Source organism: Muntiacus reevesi, chromosome 14 (genome assembly GCF_963930625.1).
Source record: "Muntiacus reevesi chromosome 14, mMunRee1.1, whole genome shotgun sequence".
Taxonomy (NCBI): Eukaryota; Metazoa; Chordata; class Mammalia; order Artiodactyla; family Cervidae; genus Muntiacus; species Muntiacus reevesi.
Window position 1 is genome coordinate 58,219,842 of NC_089262.1, and position 25,032 is coordinate 58,244,873.

The window sequence follows — 25,032 nt, forward strand, 5'->3', positions numbered from 1 at the left end:
ACCTCAGTGTAATGTAAACAACTATTTTGTGCACTGAGAAACAAACAAAAATCTATGACTCGCTTTATTGCAATATTCACATTATTGTAGTGGTTTGGAACTGAACCTGCAATGTCTTCAAGGTTTATGCCTATACTTACTTTGGGTTTAATTTTCTCTATTTTTTTTCCTTAGCTTCCTTAGATGAAAACTTAGAACGTAGATTTTAAACTGTTCTTTTTTTAATTGAAGACATTTAAAACTATATAGTTTCATGTAAGCTGTAGTTTAGCCTATAATATTGATAAACTGTTTTCATTGTCATTCAGTTAAAAATATTGTCTAGTTTCCCTTGTGATTTCTTCCATGACATGTCAGTTGTTTACAATTGTGTTTAATTTCCAACATTGGGACATGTCTAAATATCTTACTGTTATTGTTTTCTTTGACACTGTGCAAGTCACAGGACATAATCTCTAAGATTTCAGTCTTTCTGAAATTTGTTGAGATTTATTTTAAAGCCCATCATACTCTTGTCTCAGTGAGTGTGCACTTGAGCGTGTATTCTGCAGTTGTTGGGTGTGGTATTGTCTGAGAGAAGAATGGACCCCTCTAACCACAGTTACAGATTTGTGTTTCTCCTTTTAAATTGATCAGATTTTGGTGTGGTTTGAACTTCATGTGTATTGAAGTTCTTTTATTGTGTGCATTCACATTTTAGCTTGCTGTTGAATTGATCCTTTTATTAGTAGGAAATGTCCCTATTTATCTCTGCTATCATTCCTTGTCCTAAAACAGGGGTTAGGTCAAGAATATGAATATAACTTCTGGTTGACCTTTTGTATCTGTGTTCCCTATTTCTGGTACTCCACTTATATGAGTTAGTTTGCAAGACTTTGTACTGCAGATTGCTAATGCTCTGTCCATTTTTTTCCCAGTCTTTTTTGTTTATTTCAGTTGGCTAGTTTCTGTTACTATGTCTACAGGTTCACTGATCTTGTCTTCCGCTGTCTTCAATCTGCTGTTAAGTCCATTCAGTGACTGTTTCATTTATGGGATTTCAGCTTGGTTATTTTCCTTAGTTTCCATTCCTCTGCTGAGATTTCTGTATCTGTTCATTCCATATTTTCCTTTGAATTCTTGAACGTATTTATAATAGATGCTTACCTTTCTGGTCAGCTAATTTCAACATCTGAAATCTGTTTTTGTTGACTATTTCCTTGACTATGCAACTCCTTTTCCTATCTTTTCTCATGTTTTTTTGTGGATTTTTTTTTTTTTTTCCAAATTGCAGGCTGGGCATTGTGGATAATGTGTTACACAGTGTTTGGATTATGTTTGTTTTTATTTTTTTCCTTCAGAGTGTTTATTTCTATATTGTCAGCTCTCCTTATTCTTACGAAGTCTTGGTTTTAGGGTTTCTTAAGACTGATCCTTACTCTAGGTTTCTCTTCTGAATTACAGAAGATAATTTGAGTTACTGTTTTCTGATTTTTCCAAGAACGGTCATGTTATACCATTCTAGATACATAGGGAAGAAGATAATTCATTCCATATAGCAGATCCCTTGGGGCACTGGGGCTTAAGTCTCCTGCTCCAGCCCTGACTGAGAAGGCTGCTCTAAGGTGTGATCCCTGTCTCTAACTGGGGGTGGTTCTCATGTCTGAGGTGGATGCGTGGGTGTTAAACAAAGTCTTTGCATTCAGGTAGGATGAACCCTGTCAGCTCCCTATGTTACGTGTCTTCTAGGGCCTTCTTTCTGTTCCCATTCCTGTAGTAGCTGTTCTCTACTAGACTTTATGCTCCGGGCATACGGAACCCCAATGTAGACCAGCCACCTATGGGATACCTCTACCAGATTCATGACACTCCTCTTTAAATAGCTCTCTTCTCTGTAGAACCTGCTGCCGAAGGTACTTTACTTCCTCAGCTCAGTGGAATCTCTGGGCTCTGTTTGGCCTTTCTCTCTCTTCCATTGGTTAGGAAATTTAGCCCAGGCAGAGGGTCAGGGTGAAAGCTGGTGTATCTTTTGTGTTCCCCTTGTTTCTGGGATTGTGGAATTGTGGTCTTCTTGCTCTCCCAGGATTGTAGTCTTGTCCAGCGCTTAAAAATAGTTGATGTGTTTATTTTGTTCAGTTTTAAAGGATTTATGGTGGGTTGGATGTGTGCAACAAATCCATTACCAGTTACTTTGTCAAGGCCAGAAGTGGAAGTTATGGGATTTATTTTATGATCATGGAATTTGGCTTACAGTGATTCCTGCATGAATTCAATGACTAATATCAGGGAATTCCCTGGAGTTCCAGTGGTCGGAACTCCGTGCTTTCACTGCTGGGGCCCAGGTTCGATCCCTGGTCAGGGAACTAAGATCTCACAAGCATGACGAGGCCTAAAAAAGAATGATTAATATCAATACATTCTTAAAAGTTTTAAATTGTTCTGGACTAGATTCTCAATTAGATAAAATATGTTGTAGCTGTGTTTTAGAATTGAATAATGTCTAAAGCCTATTGGCATTCTTCAGGATATTTAGTGATTGTAGCCTGTCACTTTTTATGTGACTTCTGTTATATGTAGATACGACTTTTGTTAACTTTTGAGGAAGTGTTTAAAGAATAATATGATCTTTAAGGGAGAAAGATGATCTTATTGGAAACTTCTATTTTACTTGGTAATAAGGGTTAGGAAGAATGGAAAAGAGGAATAATCTACAGATTGAAAAATGTTAGTCATATAAAAAAATGTTGTTGTTCAGTTGCCCAGGTGTGTCCAACTCTTTGCGACCCCATGGACTGCAACACACCAGGCCTCTCTGCCCCTCACCACTCCCAAAGTTTGCCCAAGTTCATGTCCATTGCATCAGTGATGCCATCCAGCCATCTCATCCTCTAACGCCCTCTTCTCCTTCTGCCCTCAATCTTTCCCAGCATCAGGGACTTTCCCAGTGAGTCAGCTGTTCTCATCAGATGACCAAAATACTAGAAAATATAGAAAAGGTTAAACTATAGAGCCTAATGATGTGCCCTTGGATGATGAACAGTAAGGAAATGCAGGAAAGTGATTGCGCGTTAGTCAGGTTAGTGGGTAGTTTCTTTTGGAGGGAAGAAGGGGTCAGTGAAGAGGATATTGTGTGTGATTTCTCTATCTTTTTTCAATAATATGATTTTTGTATTCTTAATAAAAGCTTTTAGAGCACTGATCTGTAAAGGGAGAGATTGGCTAATCATTCCCTCCCCTAGGATGTGTATGTGTATGCCCTCAGACTTTCTGAAGATCTTAGGATGCATTGAGCCTTAAGCCTTAACCGTCTCCATCTTAAAGAAGGTAATCTGGAGTAAAATTGGGACTGGGGCTCTTCGGTGCTCAGGAAAGCATTAGGGAATGTTCCTCCATATAAAGGAGGCTCTAAAGATAAACTTGGCCGGCTTCAAGGTTTTTCTCAGCTGTTTCTTTACAGTCTCCCCTTCATGCTGTTAAAAACATATTAGAATAAAAATATAAGAGGTTTAACTTTGATATAAGTATACTAAATTTTAAAGAGTTAATACTAGTTAGCTTAATTGATCACAGTGTGATCTGTTTCTGTGCTAGTCAACTTTATTTTTTATTTTCTGTCCTCTGTAAATCCAGCTTCCATTGTTAATTCATGTTCTTGATCTTGAGGAGCACAGAGCTTAGTAGAAATCTTTCATCTCTATTTTTTAAAAGCTAAGGGTTTAAGTAATTTCCCTATTAGCAAGTAATTTATTATTCTCTATTAGAGAATCATATGCTATTATAAGAATTTTACTTTGATGTAATTTTTTAACATAATCTTCACGTGTTTAACAGGAGAAAATTACCATAGGGTTTGTTTTGTTTTGTTAACAGAATAAATTTAAACGTGAAGAGAAAACAAATGGATGGAGAATAGACAAGGCATTCCGTAAGTATTAACGCCTCTTTAAGAATGGATGGTTAGAAGAGCCCCACAAATGATCAGTATTTTATCTTTGGTTCCAGTGTGTTTTAGGTTTGTTTTATCTCCCTATATTGTCGTAGGAAGAGTAGCATTGGACATTTTTCTCTTTTAGCAGTTCAGGTCTGGCAGTTGATACAGATTTGTAGGCAAGGGAGTAACTAAAGCATCAAGAAGTGATTAAGCTGGTTTCTGAGTCCCAAGAAATTAGAGGGACTGAGGAAACCACTTGTAAATGCTGTTTATTCTGGAGGAACTGTATTGAGGAAGTTCCTTGTTTCTGGATGACACTATTAAATGATTCCTTACAATGTAAATCCATTATTCAATCAATAATGCAGACCACCTGCCCTGTGCTAGGCACTGAGAATATCATGGTGAACAGGGAAGATGAGAATCCTGCTTTTAGAGCCTTAAGTCTAAGTGGGTGGGGGAGGAATATAATTAGTAAGCAGGATAGTTTCAGATAGTGATTAATTGCTAAGAATAAAAAAAGAGGGAGTTTGGATATTCAGGGAAGGTCTGTCTAAAGGTGTGACATTTGACGTTATACCTGATTTGAAGAAATGATGTATACCTTTCAGTTTTTAACTAATAACCTCATTAAAATGAGGCTGTTAGTTTCTGTTTAAGTCCAGAGAAATACATCAAGGGATCTGTAAAGAAAAACAGAATTAAATGTACTGTTTGAAGTAGTTCCTGTATTCTTTGTTTGGAAGATAATTACCAACATTTCATGATTAATGTGTTCTGTGTTCATTTGCTGTAGTGCTAATCTTAGAAAAAATTGTAAAGAGAGGTACTTAGATTGTGTAGCTCTGTATGTTTATTTTCTGAGTATAGACACAAAGGTGGATGGGTGGACACTGCACCTTATGAATGTGGTATCGAGTTCTCAGGAAACCGTTTCCGGGAATGACTCCTGGCGGATCTGGAATGCTGTAGTCCTCAGCTCTCTCCACTTTAGAGAAGTGGTCTTGAAACTTTTCATTGCATTTAATCAAAAAGAATTCATACATCTGCGAACAGTCTTTATGGGGTGTGGAGTCACTGTTAGACCGTTCTAAACCTTGAAAATTCACTGTTTGGTGCTTTATAGTAGAAATTGTTTTACTGTTAATGGGTATTTAGTGGAATGGTCCTGATTAACGTTCATTTACCTCCTCCTCTGCGGATATTTGAAAGAGTAGAGTTAATAGTGAAACATTGTAATAAAGTGAGGGCATGAAGTGGGTGGATAGGCTTTTGAGAACTTCTTAGTCATTCCAGTGTTTTTAAAAAGTATATTTATAATTATGCACAGTGCAATTTATAGTTTGACTTTTGATAAATAATTCACCTGTGTAACCACCACTCTAAACAGGCCATGAAACATTTTCATCACTCCAGAAAGACCCCTCTTTCCCCTTTCTAGTCAGTTTCCACTCCAGATCCCAACCCAGGCAACCACATTTTTCATTTGAATCATCATAGGTTAGTTTCTCTTGTTCTGGAACATCTTATTTTATTGTTCAGTGGGATTCTGTTATGTGACTGTACTATAGTGATTAAAGTTGTTTGTTCCCTTGCTGATAAGCTCATTTGCTTTTGATGTTATGATACTTAAGAAAAATTAAAACTTAGAAGTTCTTTTCCTTTTTTATTTTAAATAAAAACTTGAAGGTTCTTTTTTTTTTTTAAACAGAGGAAAAGCGCCCTTTTGACTTCGATTTTTTTGCTCATTTGCTTCAGAAAGTTCTTGCCGAAGAAGAGAAAAGAAAACAAAAATCTGTTAAAAATCAGAGTTCAAAGGAGAAGAAGTCCTCTAAATCACGGAAAAATGTAAAAGGTATTTATTGAAAAGAGTTATTTTACTTAGTAAGAATAGACTTACTGTATTGTCCCTAAAGTCTTAGGGCATTCATACATAGTTCAGGTAGTCGAGATCATTGAGTCATCTGATTGGAGGGAATTGGTTTTTCTTCAGTCTTCTAGTTAACTGGCCACAAACAGCTGCTCCCTTTATAATTTTATAACTGATATAACTGGGCTGTTTGACATCTTTTTTGTATCTGTGGCATAATTGTAGCTAATACAGGAGCTTCAGAATTTTGAGGTGTCATGTTTGCTTACTTATTATTTTTCTGTGTAAATCAAATCTGGCTTAAAAGTCTAATATAATGAAAAATGGAACTCTAATACTTTGAGCTTGTGACTAAATTGTATTGTTTGAGCACAACTTATTTCTGAGGGTTAATGTTGACTTATACCAGGTAGGAAATTTTTTATATGTGGGTATTTTTATTTTTAGGCTTATATTTTCTTAAGTATTTGAATTTTGATCTGAGGACAATGTTTAGCTATAATCTTATAATTTAAAGGATCTTTGAACTATAGGGAACCTTATGTGTTAGCTGTACATCCCAGACCCTTTCCTTTTGTTTTAATAACCCAGAAATAACCTCAGAGATCCTGTCATTTTTTCTTAATGTATTAACGTGTTAGTAGTGACAGCAGCAGACCTCAACCTAGGACTGTGTGAGTCTGTGATGGGGGACCCCAAGAGGACCCCCAGATTCAATTATTTGCTGAGACTCACGGGGTTCAGCATATGTTATACAAATAGCTGTGACTCATTACAGCGGAAGAATGCAGAGCAAAACTGGCAGAGGGGAGACACAGAGGTCACAGTCTGGGGAAGCGGGCAGGCATCCACGTGCCACACGGATGTGCTTGATTTCCCAGCATCATGTGGGAATGAGATATGTGAGGGGGCCCAGTGCTTAAGACTCCACCCTTCCAACGCAGGGAGCATGAGTTTGATCACAGGTTGGGGAACAAAGGTGCTTTCCTGGTGGCTCAGATTAAAGAATCTGCCTGAAGTGCAGGAGACCTGGGTTCAATTCCTGGGTTGGAAAGATCCCCTGGAGAAAGGAAAGGCTACCCACTCCAGTGCAAGACGATCCAACCAGTCCATCCTAAAGGAAATCAGTCCTGAATATTCATTGTAAGGACTGATGCTGAAACTGAAACTTCGGTACTTTGGGCACCTGATGCGAAGAACTGACTCATTTGAGAAGACCTGATGCTGGGAAAGATTGAGGGCGGGAGGAGAAGGGAACGACAGAGGATGAAGTGGTTGGATGGCATCACTGACTCAGTGGACATGAGTGATGGACAGGGAGGCCTGGCGTGTTGCAGTCCATGGGGTTGCAGAGTTGGACACGACTGAGCTGAACTGAACCCACTCCAGTATTTGGCGTGGAGAATTCCATGAACCATCTAGTCCGTGGGGTCTCAAAGAGTCGGAGATGACTGAGTGACTTTCACTTTCACAAATGACATTGAATTTTATTTTTAGTTTTTTTAAATGTAATTTATTATTTTATCTTTTTAAAAAAATATTCATTTATTTTTTTGGCTGTGCTGGGCTTTAGTTGTGGCACTCAGATCTCCTTAGATCTTTAGTTGCAGCATGTGCGATCTAGTTCCCTAATCATGGATCACACCTGGGCCCCCTGCATTGGGAGCATGAAGTCTTCCCCACTGGACCACCAGGGAAGTCCCCATTATTTTACCTTTTTGATATAGTTAACTATTAATATATCTTCAAAGAAAAGCACTAGAAACTGTTTAAAAATCTTTGCTAATAAGGTTGTTCATTGAAAAACAAAGAATACAGAAAATGAGATTCTTGAACTCTGTCTCCTACCTTGCCCTCAAGTCAAATTCTTCAGCTTTCTTAGGGATAATTATTAGTAAATTATGAGTTAGTATGAAGGTGGAAAACACTCAGTTGTGTCCGACTCTTTGTGACCACGTAGACTGTAGCCCTCAGACTCCTCTGTTTATGGGATTCTCCAGGCAGGAATACTGGAGTGGATTGTAATTCCCTTCTCCAGGGGATCTTCCTGACCCAGGGATGGAACCCAGGTCTCCTGCATTGCAGGAAGATTCTTAACCATCTGAGCCACCAGAGAAGCCTTTGAGTTAGTATAGTAACTCTTTTCTATAATTTGCCTATATATGTTTGTGTCTTGGAATATATGTAATTGTTTTCTTTAAAATAAAAATGAGATGACACTGTGTATATTGTTCTGCAACTTGATTTTTTAAATGCAACAATTTTTGAAATCTTAAACTTTACTGCATATAAAGCTACCTCATTATTTACTGCCTAGATTTCTATAGCTTAAATGTATTATAACTTACTTAATCATTCTCTATTGCACAGTTTAAGTTGTCTTTAAATTTTTGCTAAGACATCCTTAAGTATTTATCTTCTCCACCTTTAAGCATTTTTCTATAGGTTGTTTTTCTAGTTACAATAATTTCTCTTACTTTCAGTGAAAAAAGTTGCCAATGATGATCGAGATGAGTCTGTGAGCCCTAAAATTTCAAACTCAGGAAGGTCGCAAAAGGATGCTCAGACAGTTGAAGAAGAACTGCAGTCTCTGACTTTATCTGAACAGAATTCAGAACAGAATGCATTAGAACTAGACGTAAATCAAAAGAAAAGAAGAAGAAAGAATCATGGTGAAGGTAGTGAACAAGAAGTGCATCTTTTAGGAAGTGCCACTGTTCAACCAGGCTCTTCTAAAGGAGAGAAACACAAAAGTAAGTTTATTACATATTTTAACAGCCCCTATATTACTTGTGAAGACGTGTATAACTTAACTGTGCTCTTTCTGATTAATAGCAGCTAATGATGAGTATTCATTGGTTCTGTATTCATGGTACTGTGTTAAACCCTTTTAATTTAAAGAAAAAATAGTTTGTTGTTTAAAAAAATGAAGTTAAATGAATTTTTTCCTCTAAATTTTATCTTTGAGAAGTGTTACCTCTTAGGTACTCATATTAATAAGGTTCCAAGTCACATGTATATAGTTAAATGTGTACTGTATCTGTTAATAAATCACAGTTTTTCATGTCCTACCTCTACAGAGCCCCTCTATGAACCCAAAATAAGTTGTTTAATTTGTACAGAAGGGATGTGTATGTGTTAAGTAGCTTCAGTCGCTCCAGGTCTTTGCAACCCTATGGACTGTATAGCCTGCCAGGTTCCTCTGTCCATGCAGCTCTTCAGGCAGGAATACTGGAATGGGTTGCCCCGTACTCTCCCAGGAGATCTTCCTGGACCTTGGATTGAACCTGTGTCTCTTGTCTCCTGCATTTGCAGGCAGTTTCTTTACCACTAGCGCCACCTGGGAAGCTCTACTGAAATAAATACTCCGTGTTTTCTTTGTTGACCTCCCGAGAATGTAGACATTTTGACACTTCCGAGTTCCTGGGAAATGAGAGCTAAGAGTTAAGGGACATTTAGTCTCTTTCTTTAAGAGTTCATATATAGATTACTATATATGTGAATACATACATATATATATATATTACTATATCTAAGTAATACAGATTACTTAAAGTAGATAACCAAGTAAAGAGAGGAGGAAAAGATAGTAGCAGACCAGAACAATTTTTCTGTAGAATTTAAATTTTATGTGGTTCAGCTTCACCAAGATTTTAAGTGAATCCTGATAGGTGACATAGTGTAATTTATAGGCATCATAATATTATGTTCTTTTGTGGCTTACGATTAAAGATATTACAGATAAAGGAGAATTAGCTCAACTATTAAGAAATTGCACTTTGGGCCAATTTCATAATCCTTACTTTAGAGGATTGTATGTGAATTCCTTTGTGCTTTTTAAAATGTTTTTGCTTTCATTTTTATAATAACATGCATTTTGTATTAATAGATAAAGGCCTGTCTTTAAGTCCTGAGATTAATGAAGATGAAGCCGGTAAGGAACAAGAGTTTCCCTGTGTACAGGACACAGATGACCTTGTGGGTTTATCCTCTAGTGAAGACGCCGAGAAAAGAACTGACCCTATTCTTTCATCAAGGTATTTTTTGTATGGTTACTCACTTTGTCTCCATCTTCTCACAGTTCCTGAAGGAGGAGTGTGAAATCTCCACCTGTAATTGTGAATTTGCCTATTTCTTTTTCAGTTCTGTTTTTTTTTTTTTTTTCATGTCTTTTGAAGCTCCTTTGTTAGGTGCGTACATTTCTAGGATTGTTGAATCTCCTTGGTGAAACCACCCTTGCATCACTCGTGTGATACCGTCCTGGTCTTGCTCTTTGTTCTGATGCTTGCTATGCCACGACAGCCTTCTTGTGGTTAATGTTTGCATAGGTTTATCATTTTCTATAAATATTTTCTCTTAATTTTGGTTTTCGGCTGTTTGAATGTGATATATCCTGCTGAGAGTTTTTTGTTTGTTTTTACTCTCAGTAAAAAACACGTAAGATGAGATCTACTCTTCTAAGTGAGTTTTTAGAATGTACAATGTGGTTAACTATGAGCACAGTGCTGTGCAGCATGACTGAAACTATCTACTGAACAGTGACTCTGTTTCCTCCCCATCTCTGGCCCCTGCTGACCACCGTTCTACTTTCTGTTTCTGTGAGTTACTTTAGATACTTCAAGTACTTGGAATCACATAATATTTGTCCTTTTATGAGTAGCTTATTTCACCTAGCATAATGTTTTCAGGGTTCATCCATATTAAAGCATATGAAAAGATTTGTTTTTACGGTCAAATAATACTCCTTTGTAGGTATGTATCACATTTACTTTATTTGTTTGTCTGTCAGTGAATATATGTGGTGTTTCCATCTTTTGGTTATGAATAATACTGCAATAAACATGAAATTGAAGAAAATTCTATGAGATCTGTTTTCAGTTCTTCTGGATAAATATTCAGAAGGAGAATTGCTGGATCATATGATAATTCTGTTTTAAATTTTTTGAGGCGCCTTCATACTGTTTTTATTGTGGCTGCATTTGGGCTTCCCTGGTGGCTCAGTGGTTAAAGCGTCTGCCTCCAATGTGCGAGACCTGGGTTTGATCCCTGGGTTGGGAAGATCCCCTGGAGAAGGAAGTGGTAACCCACTGCAGTGTTCTTGCCTGGAGAATCCCATGGACGGAGAAGCCTGGTGTGCTAGCCCACGGGGTCGCAGAGTCGGACACGACTGAGCGACTTCACTTTCTTTCACATGCTGTTTTTATTGTGGCTGCATTTTACATTCCACCCAGAGTTCATAAGTATTCCAGTTTCTCCACATTCTTGCCTGCATTATTTTATTTTTTTTAAAATTAATATCTGTATATTTTAATTAATATATTTTAGTTAATTACATTTAAAAAATTAATATACAGCTTCTAATAGGTGTGAGATGATAATTTATGGTTTTGATTTGTATTTCCCTGATGATTGTGATATTGAGCTCTTTAAATACTTAAATACTTGTTGGCCATTTGTATATCTTCTGTGGAGAAATGTGTATTCAATTCCTTTTCCAATTTTTTAAAAAATGTTTTTTTCTTTCTTTCTTTTTCGGTTGTACCTTGCAGCCTCCTGTGGGGTCTTAGGTCCCTGGCATTGAACCCCTGCCCCTGCAGTGGAAGGGCGGAGCCTTAACTTCTGCCAGGGAAGCACCCTTTTCCAATTTTTTAATGGAGCTATTTGTGTTTCTATTACTAAGTTGTAGAAGTTTCTTTTCTATTTTGAATATTAAGCCCTTGTCTGATACATAGTTTGCGTATCTTTTCTCCCATTCAGCAGGTTGCCTTTTGACTTTTGATTATTTCCTTTACTGTACAGGTTTTTAGTTTGACATAGTCCCACTTGTCTATTTTTGCTTTTCTCACCTGTGCCTTTTGTGTCATGTCAAAAAAGTCATTGTCAGTACCAATCTTATGAAGCTTTTCCCCTGTTTTCCTTTAGTTTTATCCTGTAAGGTGTTACCTTTAATGCAGTGGACCTGGGTTCAGTCCCCATTCCGGGGACTAAAATCCCACAAGTTGTGCGGCACAGCTGAGAAAGGGGAAGAAAAAATGTTACCTTTAAATCTTTAATACATTTTGAGTTAATTTTTCTGTATAAGATTAAGGTCCAGTTTCTTGTGTGTGTGTGTGTGTATTTCTAGCTTTCCCAACATAATTTGTTGAAGAGATTATCCTTTTACTATTGTGTAGTTTTGGCACCCTGTCAAAGATAATTTGATTGTATATGCATGGGTATATTTCTGGTTGTTTTTCCTGATCCATTGGTCTCTGTATACCCTTTTCTGAAAAATCTGATGAAAGCCACTTATTGTCATGTAAGTTACATGTATGCACACATGCCAATTTGTTCACACAATTCAGAAGATTAATGGATTCTTTGAAGACAAGCCATAGACCTCAGGTCTTTAACTTGCTGGGTGACAGATATCTATTAACTTCAGACACACAACTAACTTCATAGACTATGCACAAAATGATACTGATGACTTTTTTTAAGGGGGAAAACAATCCTGTTATGACTGTTTAAATCCCACTGGTTTTGTAAAACAGTGAGCTGATTCTATAATTCTTAAGTCTGTAAGAGTGAAGGGTCATGAATGGTAAAGACAATTTTGGAAAACAACTTTGGAGGTGAAATGTATTAGCTTATTCTAAAGCTAGATCAAAAGTGTGGTAGTGGGAAAGGACAAGTTGAGACGAACTGGATGTAGAATCTAGGAAGAGAAATTTAGGAATCTGATAGATGGCAGAGGTAGCATTAGCAGTTATCTCCCATATCCTATGATAAACCATAATGGAAAGGAATAGTAAGAAAAGAATGTGTGTGTGTGTGTGTGTGTGTGTAACCAGATCACTTTGCTGAGTAACAGGAATTAACAATATTATAAATCAGCTGTACTTCAATAAAAATAGATAAGAAGAAAAAGAAATATATATGGTAAAAAAGAAATTAGCAGGTAAAGATTAAATTAACCATTCATTAAATGGTGTTTAGATATGAAAAAAATGATAGTAGATCCCTATTTTACTCTGTGCAGTGACTTTCATAGATTAAAGATGAGATATATAAAGCAAATCTTTAAAACTTTTAAGAGAAACTGTAGAGAAATATTTTTGAGATGTCAAGGTTTTCTTAAGACATAAGAAGCAAAAAGTTTAAAGGATAAAATTGATAAATTCAACTGCAATAACATTAAATACTTCTATTGACAAAAGGCTCCATGAAGTAAAAAAAAAGAAAAGGCAGCAAAAAATAAAGCATGGCTAAATGTGAATTTGTGTTGAAACTGAATGCTGGCCACTACCTAGTCATTATTTATATTATTGTTGAAATATTTCATGATACAGCAGTCCTCTCCTTCCATGGTGTACTGTGAACTGCAACTTGTGCGTATTGCAACTGTGTCCTTGATTTCCATGACTCTCGGGTAACGCGGTAGTACTGTATGAAGGACTACCGGTGATAAATTTTAATGAGAAATAATTCCTAAACTTCACACATACATTTGATTTGTGAACACCGTGTAGTTAAGAGTTGTTCATTTTGTAACTTCTTCAGCACTTAACCCTGTTCTGTGGCTGTTGCTGTCTCCAGAGGTACAGTGTTTTAATAACATGGTTTCTTAGAGAAACCAAATACCTGTTTTGTTTATTCCGTGATATGAAGGATCATCTTCCAAAGTTTTCACTTTGTATATCTTAAAAAATCTTTTAAATGATTAGTAGAAGATGTATATTACTAAAAGGTTCTTTCCCCAATATATTTTCATTTCCTTCGTAGTCAACAAGATGTCGTATCAGTAGCAGCTGAGACTGCAGAATCAAGCACTTCAGACTTGCCTTCATCAGAAGGCGGAGTTAGAGCATCGTGTGAGGTGAAGAGTGCTGAGAGTAGTTGTACAGAAGAAAGAGATTTTGACCTAAAAAGTAAATCACTGTAAGTATTTTACATGGTAGGATTTTAAAGTTTGTGTTTAAAATTTTGATAATTTATCATTAAAAAGTGATAATAATGTTGTTTTCTTAAGGGATTAGGAGGGTACTATAGACCATTTAGTATGTAATTGTACTGTGACTGAGAGACATCAAAATTTTTTACTTTTGTATTTCATTACAGAAAGATTATCTTTTTTATCTGATATATAGTAGTGATAGGAGTTATAGGAAAGTGGTATCTTACAATGAAATTCTAAAATAATTTGGAAACGTAAATATTTGCTATGAGATTTAACTTTTACTTGGTCTGAGTTATTTTTCATACCTGTTGTCAAAGTAGTAGATTTTGATATTGATACTTTAAAGAGATTGTGTGTTGTGCTTGCTGGTGTGAAAATAGTGGTTAAATTAATACCTTCAGTAAAAACAATAAAAGCACTGCAAGACTCTTGAAAAGATATCTCAAAAATTCAGATTTCCTTTTTGTCTCCTCAGATGGGCTTAAAAAGTGTTTGTTTAGTTTATGAATTTTTATTTTCAGTAAAGCATGGTCACATTGAGAATCAAATTTATTTATTTTTTAAATTGTTTTTGGCTGAGTGGCTTGTGGGATCTAAGTTCCCCGGCCAGGGATCAAACCTGTGCCCTCCACAGTGAAAGTGCAAAGTCCTAACTACTGGACTACAGGTAATTCCCAAGACTTATTTTTTTCCAATAAAATTAGAAACTAGTCGTTGGAATAGGCAGTATATTCCTGGGGTTCAAACATTCAAAAGTACAAGAAGTTATTTAGTGAAGTATCTCTTCTACCATGTCCCCATTTACCCGAACAAGTAAACAGTGTTACTTATTTCTGACATTCTTTCAAAGATTAAAACACAAATAACCCAAAAAACCAAAAACGGACATTAAAGCTAATACAGATACACAAAGTACATATTTTTTTTTCACTCTTTTCAAAAACTTAGTGGTAGAATAGTATACCTGCTGTTTTGCAAGTTTTTGTCTTATATCCTCATATCCTTACGTAAAGGCCTTCATTATTCTATTTATAGTTGCATACTCTTCTGTTGTATGGATGAATTATAGTTTATATTTGTGCCCTGCTGATGACTACATATGTTGTTTTTACAGGCAGTGCTTAGAAACTTATACCTCTGTCCTTTCACCTTTGTGCAGTGTATTTGTATGTTAAATTTCAAACATGAAATTGCTAGCCCAAAGGACATATTTGTATGTGAGTGTGTGTACATTTATATACATTTGTGATTTTAATAGATGCTTCCAAAATGGTCTTTATAGGAGTTTTTCTAGTTTATATTTCCACTAACAACATAAGAAATGTCTCCCTTACCAACAAACAGTGTTACAAACTTGGATTTTTGCCAGTCTTGATAGATTGTAAAAGAAAATAGTATCTCAGTATGATACATCTACCTCCTCCTCCTTTTTGACCAGGCGTAAGTAATTCTATTATTTTTTTCCCCTTCAGTCGCTTTTTAAAAAATTTTCTGTTTCTCTACCTAACGAAAAGTCAAAAGATTCGAATAATGAACGTTTGTATATGATTCCGCTTAGAGTCTCTGATTCTTAATATCTTTTCACATTTGTGCTTACTTGCTCTACTTTTAATTGGTATTCAGTACGTTTCTCATTGGGAGTGAAATTGAGCATCTCTTCATATTTCAAAACTATCTTTATTTTTTTTTTCTGTGAATTCATACCCTTTATCCAGTTTTCTAATGAGTTGTTATTTTTTTTTTCTAATGAGGAGTTATTGGTGTTATTTTGTAGGCAGTCTTTACATTTTAGAGAGGTTAGTCTTGTAATATGAGTTGTAAAACATGCCTTGGTTTGTAGTTTGACTTACAACATATCTTTTGGCCATATAAAAGCTTTTGATTTTATATTGTCAAATTTCTCTCTCTCTTTCTCCTTCTTTTCTTTTTTTTCCTTTTATGGCTCCTGATTTTTTAATCAAGTTTTAGAAAGGCTTATCCTATTTCAAATTTACGAAAGAATTCATTCATATTTTCTCTGTGGTTTCACTTAAATCTTTGATTCATTTGGAATATATTGCAAGTACAATGCAAGGGATGAAACTTATTTTATTTTATTCCCTAGTATTACTAGTTTTCCCTTCACCATTTAATTGAATATTTATTAAAAAGATATATTACTTTTGTGTTCATTTCATTCTATTTTGAAATGCTAACTTTATTGTATACTAAAATCATATGTATTTTCAAGTTATCTCAGGTTTTTTTGGGTTAAAGTTATCTGTTATTCATGTATTAGTACCACAGTATTTTAATTATCAATGCTGAATATTGTAAATATCTGATAAAACAAATTAGTAATCCTTCATTACTCTTTTTGTTCAGTTTTCTTTGCTGCTTTTATTGTAAGTAAGCTTAAAAGAGTTCTTTTCTAGCTCAAAATGAATTTTTAAAGAATTTTCCAGAATTTCTTTTGAATATGTCTGCATGTTGGTAAAATTTGAAGGATGTTAATTTTCTAGGGAAACTGATCAAACAGAAACTGTTAAACCAATGACAAGAGGACGACTCCAGAGACCTAAACCCAATTTATCAAGGGCAGTTGGGAAGAAATCAGTTCTTTCACGAGCTAAAACAGATGCAGAGGACAAGAGTTTACATAAAGAAACTCCTGTTGAAAAGGTATGGAGTAAGAGGCATATGGAAATTAAAATTATACAGTTTTTTCCCTAAGTAGTTGGAAATAAAAATGTTTAACTTGTAATTACAAAGTAAATGATAATAAAGCCAAGATATAAGAAATTCACACATTAATAAATTGTCTACTAGCCTCATACATTTTCTTTAGAATGTCGGATGTATCATTTTGAACATCCTTAGTAGTGATAAAGCTATCTTTTGTTTACTTATATAAGATTTTTATTAAAAGTATTTTTTAAACCAGCTATAGTGAAATTATACCCACAACTCTCTTTTCTAAACACAGATATAGTCCTCTGTCTTTCCTTCATAGATTTTCTCTTTTTATGAAAAGAAACATTTGTGTATTTTTTAGTTATGACATATATTACATTTAAAACTTTTTTCTCTGAAACAATTTATACTCCCTTGGGGTTAGTTGATCTTTTTAATAGCTGCATCAGATTAATATTATTATTAATTTATCTACCGTTTCTCTGATGTTTAGGTTGTTTCCATTTTTTTTTTAACTCTATAAGTAAAAGCAGTTTTGTAAATAGCAAAGAATAAATTTCTAGAGGTGGTAGGAATTACTGGGCCATAGTATTTAAATGTATTTTTGGCTCTTGTTATGTATTATCAAACTGACAGTCAAAAAAAAATGAATCTTAGGAACTCGCTGGCTGTCCAATGGTGAGAACTCAGTGCTTTTCACTGCCTGGGTCTGGAGTCAATCCCAGGTCAGGGAATTAAGAACCCACAAGCTATGTAGCCCCCACAAAAAAGTCTGTTTACATTTCTGTATGCATTATGACTGTTTGCTTCATTATATCTTTGCCAGTATTATATTATTAAAAATGTTTTAATTTTGCTAAAATAATTCTTTAAATTTTAGTCTGCTTTTTTCCTCTTAAGGGAAATCTTTTCCATACGTTTTATAATATATGATTAGATTCTCGTAAGATGTTTTTAAATTCTAGAAAATTGGGAAAATACAGATTTATGTAAAAATTAAAATGGAAATTAATTGTTTAATCCACATGCAACCAACTATTTCAGGATATATCCTTCCAACTTTTTTTTTTTTTTTACAAAGTCGAGTAGTATTGTTAATTCAGTTTTGTATACTTTGGTATTTTCATGTTTCATAAATATTTTTTCACATCATTAAATGTCTTTTGAAAACATGAATTATAGTGCCTTCATAATTTTATAACATTCCATCTGTGAGTGTAACTAAATTTATTTAACCGTTTATTCATTATTGGATATTTGTCCATTTATAGTATTTGCTGTTTTGCATAATGTTCCAGTGGCCATCCTTGTACTTAAGTCTTTGTCTATATTTTCTTAGAATAGCATCTAAGAAATGATATTACTGGGTCAAAGAATATGAACATTATTAAAGCTCTTGATAGATATTGGTAAGGATATATCAATTTGTGCTTCTGTTAGTAATGTATGAGATTATGTGTTTAAAATGTTCTCATCTGTGTTTATGATTTTAACAACTCTCTTCTAATAATTAGAAGTACAAAAAGAAATTTTATTATTTCCACTTATTTATTATAAAGTTTTTATGTTAAGTAGATTAAATATAAAAAATTAAATTTGTAGAATCCCATGAAAAAGGATGGTATTTCTGGAATGGAGAATACAGAGAAAGGGAACCCAGAACCTGACACTGTATCTAAGTAAGTATTTAGGAAATAGAATAAAAATTGTAACTCTTAGGAATGATTGTAATGGCTTGTTTTTTACTTGCTAATGTCTGAATTTTATTTTCAGCTAGTGTAATTTAGTCCATTTTTAATTCCAGGGATTGTTGAAACATTTAATAATGTTATTTATGCTTGGTATTACAAGCATAATAAACATGCTTAAATAAATTTTGGTGTGGACCCACTAGTTAACCAAATCTTGTTAGATAAATTAATGGTTAAGATGTATGTTGATGGATAATCTTATTTTTAGCAAGGGGTTTCAAAAGGGCATATTTAGGGGAATTCCCTTGTAGTCCAGTGGTTTGGGCTCTGTACTTCCACTGCAGGGTCACACATTTAATCCCTGGTTGGGGATCTAAGATCCTCCATGCTGCTCGGTGTTGCCAAAAACAAAAAAACAACAGAATATTGAACATGGAGTGAGAACTAGAATAGGTTTTGGACCAGTATAAATCTGAACCAGTGGATTCTGGACTGTATATTTATGCCATAATCTGCGTCTAGTGCCCTGAAAGTGTATGTTACATAGTGGTTTCCTGAGTGGGTAATAATGTTCCATACTTGTCAGGTATAGATTTTTTTCCAATTTTGTGGTGAAAATTTGATTTAAAAGTGCTTTTTTATAGTCATGCTTCTAGGACTATGTGTTCTAGAGAGTTAAGGTATTAGAGGTATGTGTATCTTTGCAAGTGTTCTTGACACTTGTGAATTATTTTGTATTCCCAAATGGTTTACTTATTTATACCTGGGAGAAGGGAGTACTGAAAATAAGTCTCTCTGTGATATACGAGTAATAATGTGACTTCAGCATAACCATTGATTTTATTCCTTTGTAATTACTGTAGTTTGAGTGAAAAAAGTTGTCTGCAGGAAGATGATCAACCAAAGGCTTTCAGACCTGCACGACTAATGCGGGGCTTATTACAAAGGCCCAAACCAAATGTAGGTAAAGCTGCTGAAAGAAACGAAACTCTTACATCACAGGAAAAACCTGGTGCCAGTATAGAAAAGAATGAAAATGAATCCTGTATCAACAGAGGTGTAAGTACTCTGATGACCTCCAGTTTTTTGTTAAACAAAGCATAAGCCTCCTTTCATCTTTTTTTAAAACATCAATATTATACAATTATCTACACTGTTCTTTAAATTTAATGCCCATATGTCATAGCCAGAAGCTTTGCTAATTGTGAAGACACTTAGCTGTCAGCTCTGTGGATTTTAAACATGTATATGATGAATCATCTGCTTTCACCTTATGCATGTTTGGACTTGGTTTCTTCCCCCATCACTCAGCAGGTGTGATTACACTTCCCTTTTGAAGGGAATTACAGGCTTATACTTCTCTTTCGAAAATATAGGTAGGTGTCTGAATTTTAACACTGACTTAAACAAAATAGACTGTTAAAAACTCCCTACTATAATATTCCAACAACAAAGATTATAAATTTTAGATATTTACATAATAACTGGTCTTTGTGATAAGAGTAAAAATTGGTATGGTTTGAGATTGAAATTTTCTTTTGTAGTAATTCCCAAGGTCTATAATGTGATTATAATAATCCAAAAGATTTAGAAAGACAGAACCCAAGGAATAATTTTAACAGATTACTTGCTTTCTGACTGGAAAGCAAAGGATAGGGGCTTTGAGTTGAGATGAAAGGTGTGGCTTATGAAATTTGCTATATCTTAAGAAAAAACATTAAAAAGTGCCTCTTAGGAAATTCCCTGGTGATCCAGTGGTTAGGATTCTGTGCTTCTGCTGCTGGGGGCCTGGGTAAGATCTGCTAGCTGCACAGCCCAGCCTGGGAAAAAAAAGTGCCCCTTGAATATCATTTTACAGTTTTGAAATGTTTACCGTTTTCCTTGTACTCAAATTGTACATCTTTTTCAATGAAATCTTTTATAAATGGGTGTTTCATTCTAAAATCTATAACTTTTTTAAAAAGGTGTTTGTTTTATTAAGACTCCTGAACAGATAGAAGATCAGTCATGTGAAAATTTTGAGTGTGAAGACGTTGCATCACTATCTGGAAAAAAAGACAGTTCCTTTCAAAATGTGCAGTCAGATGAGCCCAAGGCTGTTAATGAATGTCTGAGGTAAGCATCGTCTTATTGATGATATAATATTTGAATTTTATGTAAAGTTTTAGAAATTATCAAGCATTTTTAAAAAACAATAGCAATAGCAAATCAGATTGATTTGTTATCTGTTTATCAAGTTACATAATATTTGCAAACATACATTCACCTTTCAAGGCAGTTTATCTCACTGTCTTCATGTTGATTTCTCACTTGTATTTTGATGAATTTTACCCATCACAAATTAGACCTTGAGTTATTAATAACATGGATAGTTATTAATATCACCTGACAAGCATATTAAATAATGTATCTATATCCAAATGTGAAAATGCTACCTAACTTTAGTATTTGTTTCTTTAGGCTTAGATTGATCACACATATGTAAATCGTATGTAATACTTCTATGTATAAGTTGATACCTTTTTACAGCCAAAATTCTCTGTATTTGTTATTTCCCCTCTGGAGGATACCAAACTAGATCAATAGAACTATTAATATGCTTTAAAATTTTTTTTCCTTTTGGGAATATTCAATGCACAAAAGTAGTGAGAACAGAATAACAGATTCCTGTGTACCTACTATCTAGTTTCAGCAGTTACTCATATTTTACCAATCTTTGCATTCACAGTCTGACCTATTGTATACTTTATTAAAGCTATATGAACCCATTTAAATACTACCTAACCTATGAGTGAAAGCTAGGTTTCCTGAACTACTCAAAAGATCTCTGTTAGAAGACAAAAAAATTCCTTTATTCCTCTCATCTTTCTCTGTTCCTTTGCTTCTTTCTTCCCTCCCTGTATCCCCTCCCTACACCCCCAGCCTGTTGCTCTGCACTGCCCTAGAGATTCCGGGTAGAACCCTGTACTTACAGCTGCATTGCTCCTGCTCTTCAGTTGCCTAGTTGTGCCTGACTCTGTGACTGCATGGACTGTAACCCACCAGGCTTCTCTGTCCGTGGGACTTCCCAGGCAAAAGTACTGGAGTGGGTTGCCATTTTCTTCTCCGGGGAGCTTCCTGACTCAGGAATTGAATCTGCGTCTGGCAGGCGGATCCTTTACCACTGAGCCACCTGGAAAGGCTGTATAATTGCATTATTACAAATCTCTGATACAAATATTAATTCTAGCCTGACACTGTTGAAAAAAGTCTAGGGACTGAAAAAAAGAGAAATATCCCTACAGGCAGATGCCCCAGAGAAGGGCTATAATGTAGGTGAGGTGGAGACAGATTTGAAAGAAACTGGAAGAGCGATTTCCCCAAGGGAGAAGATACTGGAGTTGCTCGATGCCAGTGAGGAAGTCGATTTAGAAGAGACTGAAAGAAGAGAAGTGTCTACACCAGAGAAGATCTGGGAGATCAAAATAGTACCCAGTCACTAGGTGGTTTTTCATTCAGTTATACATTTTTATTGGTTTTACCACCTATTATTATGATAAAGCACAAAACAGAGTGTGCTGCTGCCTTTTTGGAAAACAAGGTACTTGTAGTAGATAGTGATTGTTATGTGCCCGATAGCATTCAGCAGACCGAAAAATGTTGTTTATTTTCTCTTTTGTTTCATTCCCAGTTTATATGATGAAATCACAAGCATTTAGAGAAATGACTGTATAGGAAATCTCAGTTTGAATTGTTTCTAAAAGGTGAGGAGGGGTAGGCTTAGTTTTTAGTCATAAGACTGTATCTTATTCAAAGTATATGTCCATCCAGCTATTTGAGATCTTGGTTAGTTCTGGCCATATAAATGAGTTCTTTAACTCTTATCCAGGCATGTGTCTGGATAAAGGATAGTAGGGATGAAAAGGTAAGCACAGCAAATACAAATTAGTTTAACTCCAAGTAGAGAATGGAAGAGTCTTTCTCAGTAGGTATTTGCCAACACTGATGTGGAGACAATTAGCAAGAGACTATTCAGGCCCAATTTGCCATTATTCTAATTAACCTAGGGCTTCTGTGGTGACTCAGACAGTAAAGAATCGGCAAAGCACTGGGTTCAGTCCCTGGGTCAGAAAGATCCCCTGGAGAAGGGGATGGCTGCCCACTCCAGTTTTCTTGTCTGGAGAATCCCATGGACAGAGGAGTCTGGCGGGCTGTAGTCCGTGGGATTGCAAAGAGTTGGACATGACTGAGTGACTTAACACACTTTCACTCATTGACCTTATTGATAGATTTAATTATTTAAAAAATTTACTGTAATTTCCAAGAATAGAATTTTTTTCTCTCCTTTAATTTTTAAATTTGGCCTAAAGAGTCCTGGTGCTTCATTAATTTTTTTTTTTTTAATTTGAGAGTTCCTGATTTTTCAGTAGTTATTTCTTAATGATCACATCTTCAATTGACAGTCTGGTTTAAAATTTGATTGTGTGTGTGTTTTCTTTCTTTTCTTTTCTTTTTTTTTTTCCAGTATTCAGGAGGATAATAGAGCAAATAAAGATGTTCGAATTCCAAAGACTCGATTTCAGAAACCAAAGCCAAATATAGGAAGGAGAACTGGAAGAAGAGGAATTTCCTCAAAGGAAGAGGTACCAAAGGAGGTAATTGCCTCTGAGGAGATGACAGCAGCTTTGAGAGAAACTGCAAGACTGGAAACCTCACTAAGGGAGAAGGAACCTGTGGAGACTAATGCTACTAAGGAAATGGAGTCAGATTTAAAAGAAATTGGAAGAAAAGACATCTCTTCCAGGGATATAATGCCAGAAATGAGTGATGTCGCTGTGGAAATGGAGACAGATTTGAAAGAAACTGAAAAAAATGACATCTCTCCCAGGGAAAAAATGCCAGAAATAAGTGATGTCACTGTGGAAATGAGGACTGATTTGAAAGAAACCGAAAAAAATGACATCTCTTCCATGGAGAAAATACCACAAATGATTGATGTCATTGCAGAAATGGAAACAGATTTGAAAAAAACTGGAAAAAATGACATCTCTCCCAGGAAGAAAATGCCAGAAATGAGTAATGTCACTGCAGAAGTGGAGACAGATTTGAAAGAAACTGGAAAAAATGACATCTCTCCCAGGGAGAAAATGCAAGAAATGAGTGATATCATTGCAGAAATGGAGACAGATTTGAAAGAAACTGGAAAAAATGACATCTCTCCCAGGGAGACAGTACCAGAAATGATTGATGTCACTGCAGAAATGGGGACAGATTTGAAAGAAACTGGAAAAAATTACATCTCTCCCAGGGAGGAAGTATCAGAAATGAGTGATGTCCCTGTGGAAATGAAGACTGATTTGAAAGAAATTGGAAAAAATGACATCTCTCCCAGGGAGAAGATGCCAGAAATGAGTGATGTCATTGCAGAAATGGAGACGAATTTGAAAGAAATCAGAAAAAATGACATCTCTCCCAAGGAAACAGTACCAGAAATGATTAATGTCACTGCAGAAATGGGGACAGATTTGAAAGAAACCAAAAAAAATGAGATCTCTTCCAGTGAGAAAATACCAGAAACGAATGTTATCACTGAGGAAATGGAGACAGATTTGAAAGAAACTGGAAAAAATGACATCTCTCCCAGGGAGAAAATGCCAGAAATGAGTGATGTTACTGCAGAAATGGAGACAGACTTGAAAGAAAGGGGGAAAAATGACATCTATCCCATGGAGAAAATAGCAGAAATGATTGATGTCACTGCAGAAATGGAGACAGATTTGAAAGGAACTGAAAAAAATGATATCTCTCCCAGGGAGAAAATGCCAGAAACGAATGTTGTCACTGCAGAAATGGAGACATATTTGAAAGGAACTGAAAAAAATGACATCTCTCCCAGGGAGAAAATGCCAGAAATGAATGTTGTCACTGCAGAAATGGAGACATATTTGAAAGGAACTGAAAAAAATGACATCTCTCCCAGGGAGAAAATGCCAGAAACGAATGTTGTCACTGCAGAAATGGAGACAGATTTGAAAGGAATGGGAAAAAATGACATCTCTCCCAGGGAGAAAATACCAGAAATGAGTGATATCATTGCAGAAACGGAGACAGATTTGAAAGAAACCAGAAGAGAGATTTTCCCAAGGGAGGAGATAACAGTGGTGACTGATGCCACTGAGGAAAGAGAGACAGATTTGGAAGAGATTGAAAGAAGAGAAATGTCCCTACAGGAAAATGCCCCAGAGGAAGTTGATATTGGTGAAGTAGAAACAGGTTTGAAAAAAACTGAAAGAGAAATTTCCCCAAATGAGGATATACCAGAGATGCCTGATGCTGCTGAGGAAGTAGAGACAGATCTAGAAGAAACTGATAGAAGAGAAATATCTACACAAGAAAATGCCTCAGAGGTCAAAACTGTAGGTGACAAAATGGAGATAGATTTGAAAGAAACTGGAATAGAAATTTCCCCAGGGGAAAAGGTATTAGTGGGGATCAGTGCCCCAGGGGAAAGAGAGACTGATTTGGAAGAAATTAGGCAGAGAGATGTTTTCCTGATGGAGAAAGCATCAGGAAAGGTGGCTGCCATTGAGGAAATAGAGGCAGATTTGACCGACACTGGAAAAGAAATTTCCTTGACGAAAAGCAGATCAGAAGAGATTGAGGAAAGCCTGGCAGATTTGGAAAACATAGAAAAAATAGACATTTCTCTAAGGGAAAAAGAACCAGAGGAGACTGGGACCTCAGGTCGAGCTGAGGCAGATCCCTTGCAGACCAGTAGTGGTGACGACAGCACTGTGGCTTCACTGAGTAATAGAGTATGTATTTTTCCGTCCTTTAAAAATATCTTTTGAATAGTTTTTTTTGGAGAAAAGTTATCAAAGTAATTCCAGGATCATTACCCTTAAATCCAATGACATATAAAATCACTAAAATTTTTCAATTGTGGAAAAGTTACTGTTCTTTTAAAAAA

The 25,032-nt window shown here is 35.5% G+C and overlaps 1 protein-coding gene across 3 annotated transcripts in view; it reads left to right on the forward strand.

Moving 5' to 3' along the window:
- BDP1 (B double prime 1, subunit of RNA polymerase III transcription initiation factor IIIB) overlaps positions 1-25,032 on the forward strand; it is a 79,351-nt gene that overhangs the window by 11,579 nt on the left and 42,740 nt on the right. For all 3 annotated transcript variants that reach the window (XM_065905761.1, XM_065905759.1, XM_065905760.1), the window contains exons 8-17: positions 3,850-3,904; positions 5,622-5,765; positions 8,264-8,533; positions 9,670-9,817; positions 13,545-13,700; positions 16,221-16,380; positions 17,995-18,071; positions 18,947-19,142; positions 20,065-20,198; positions 22,588-24,877. In XM_065905761.1, coding sequence (XP_065761833.1) covers positions 3,850-3,904; positions 5,622-5,765; positions 8,264-8,533; positions 9,670-9,817; positions 13,545-13,700; positions 16,221-16,380; positions 17,995-18,071; positions 18,947-19,142; positions 20,065-20,198; positions 22,588-24,877 — 3,630 coding nt within the window. The remainder of the gene's footprint in view (positions 1-3,849; positions 3,905-5,621; positions 5,766-8,263; positions 8,534-9,669; positions 9,818-13,544; positions 13,701-16,220; positions 16,381-17,994; positions 18,072-18,946; positions 19,143-20,064; positions 20,199-22,587; positions 24,878-25,032) is intronic.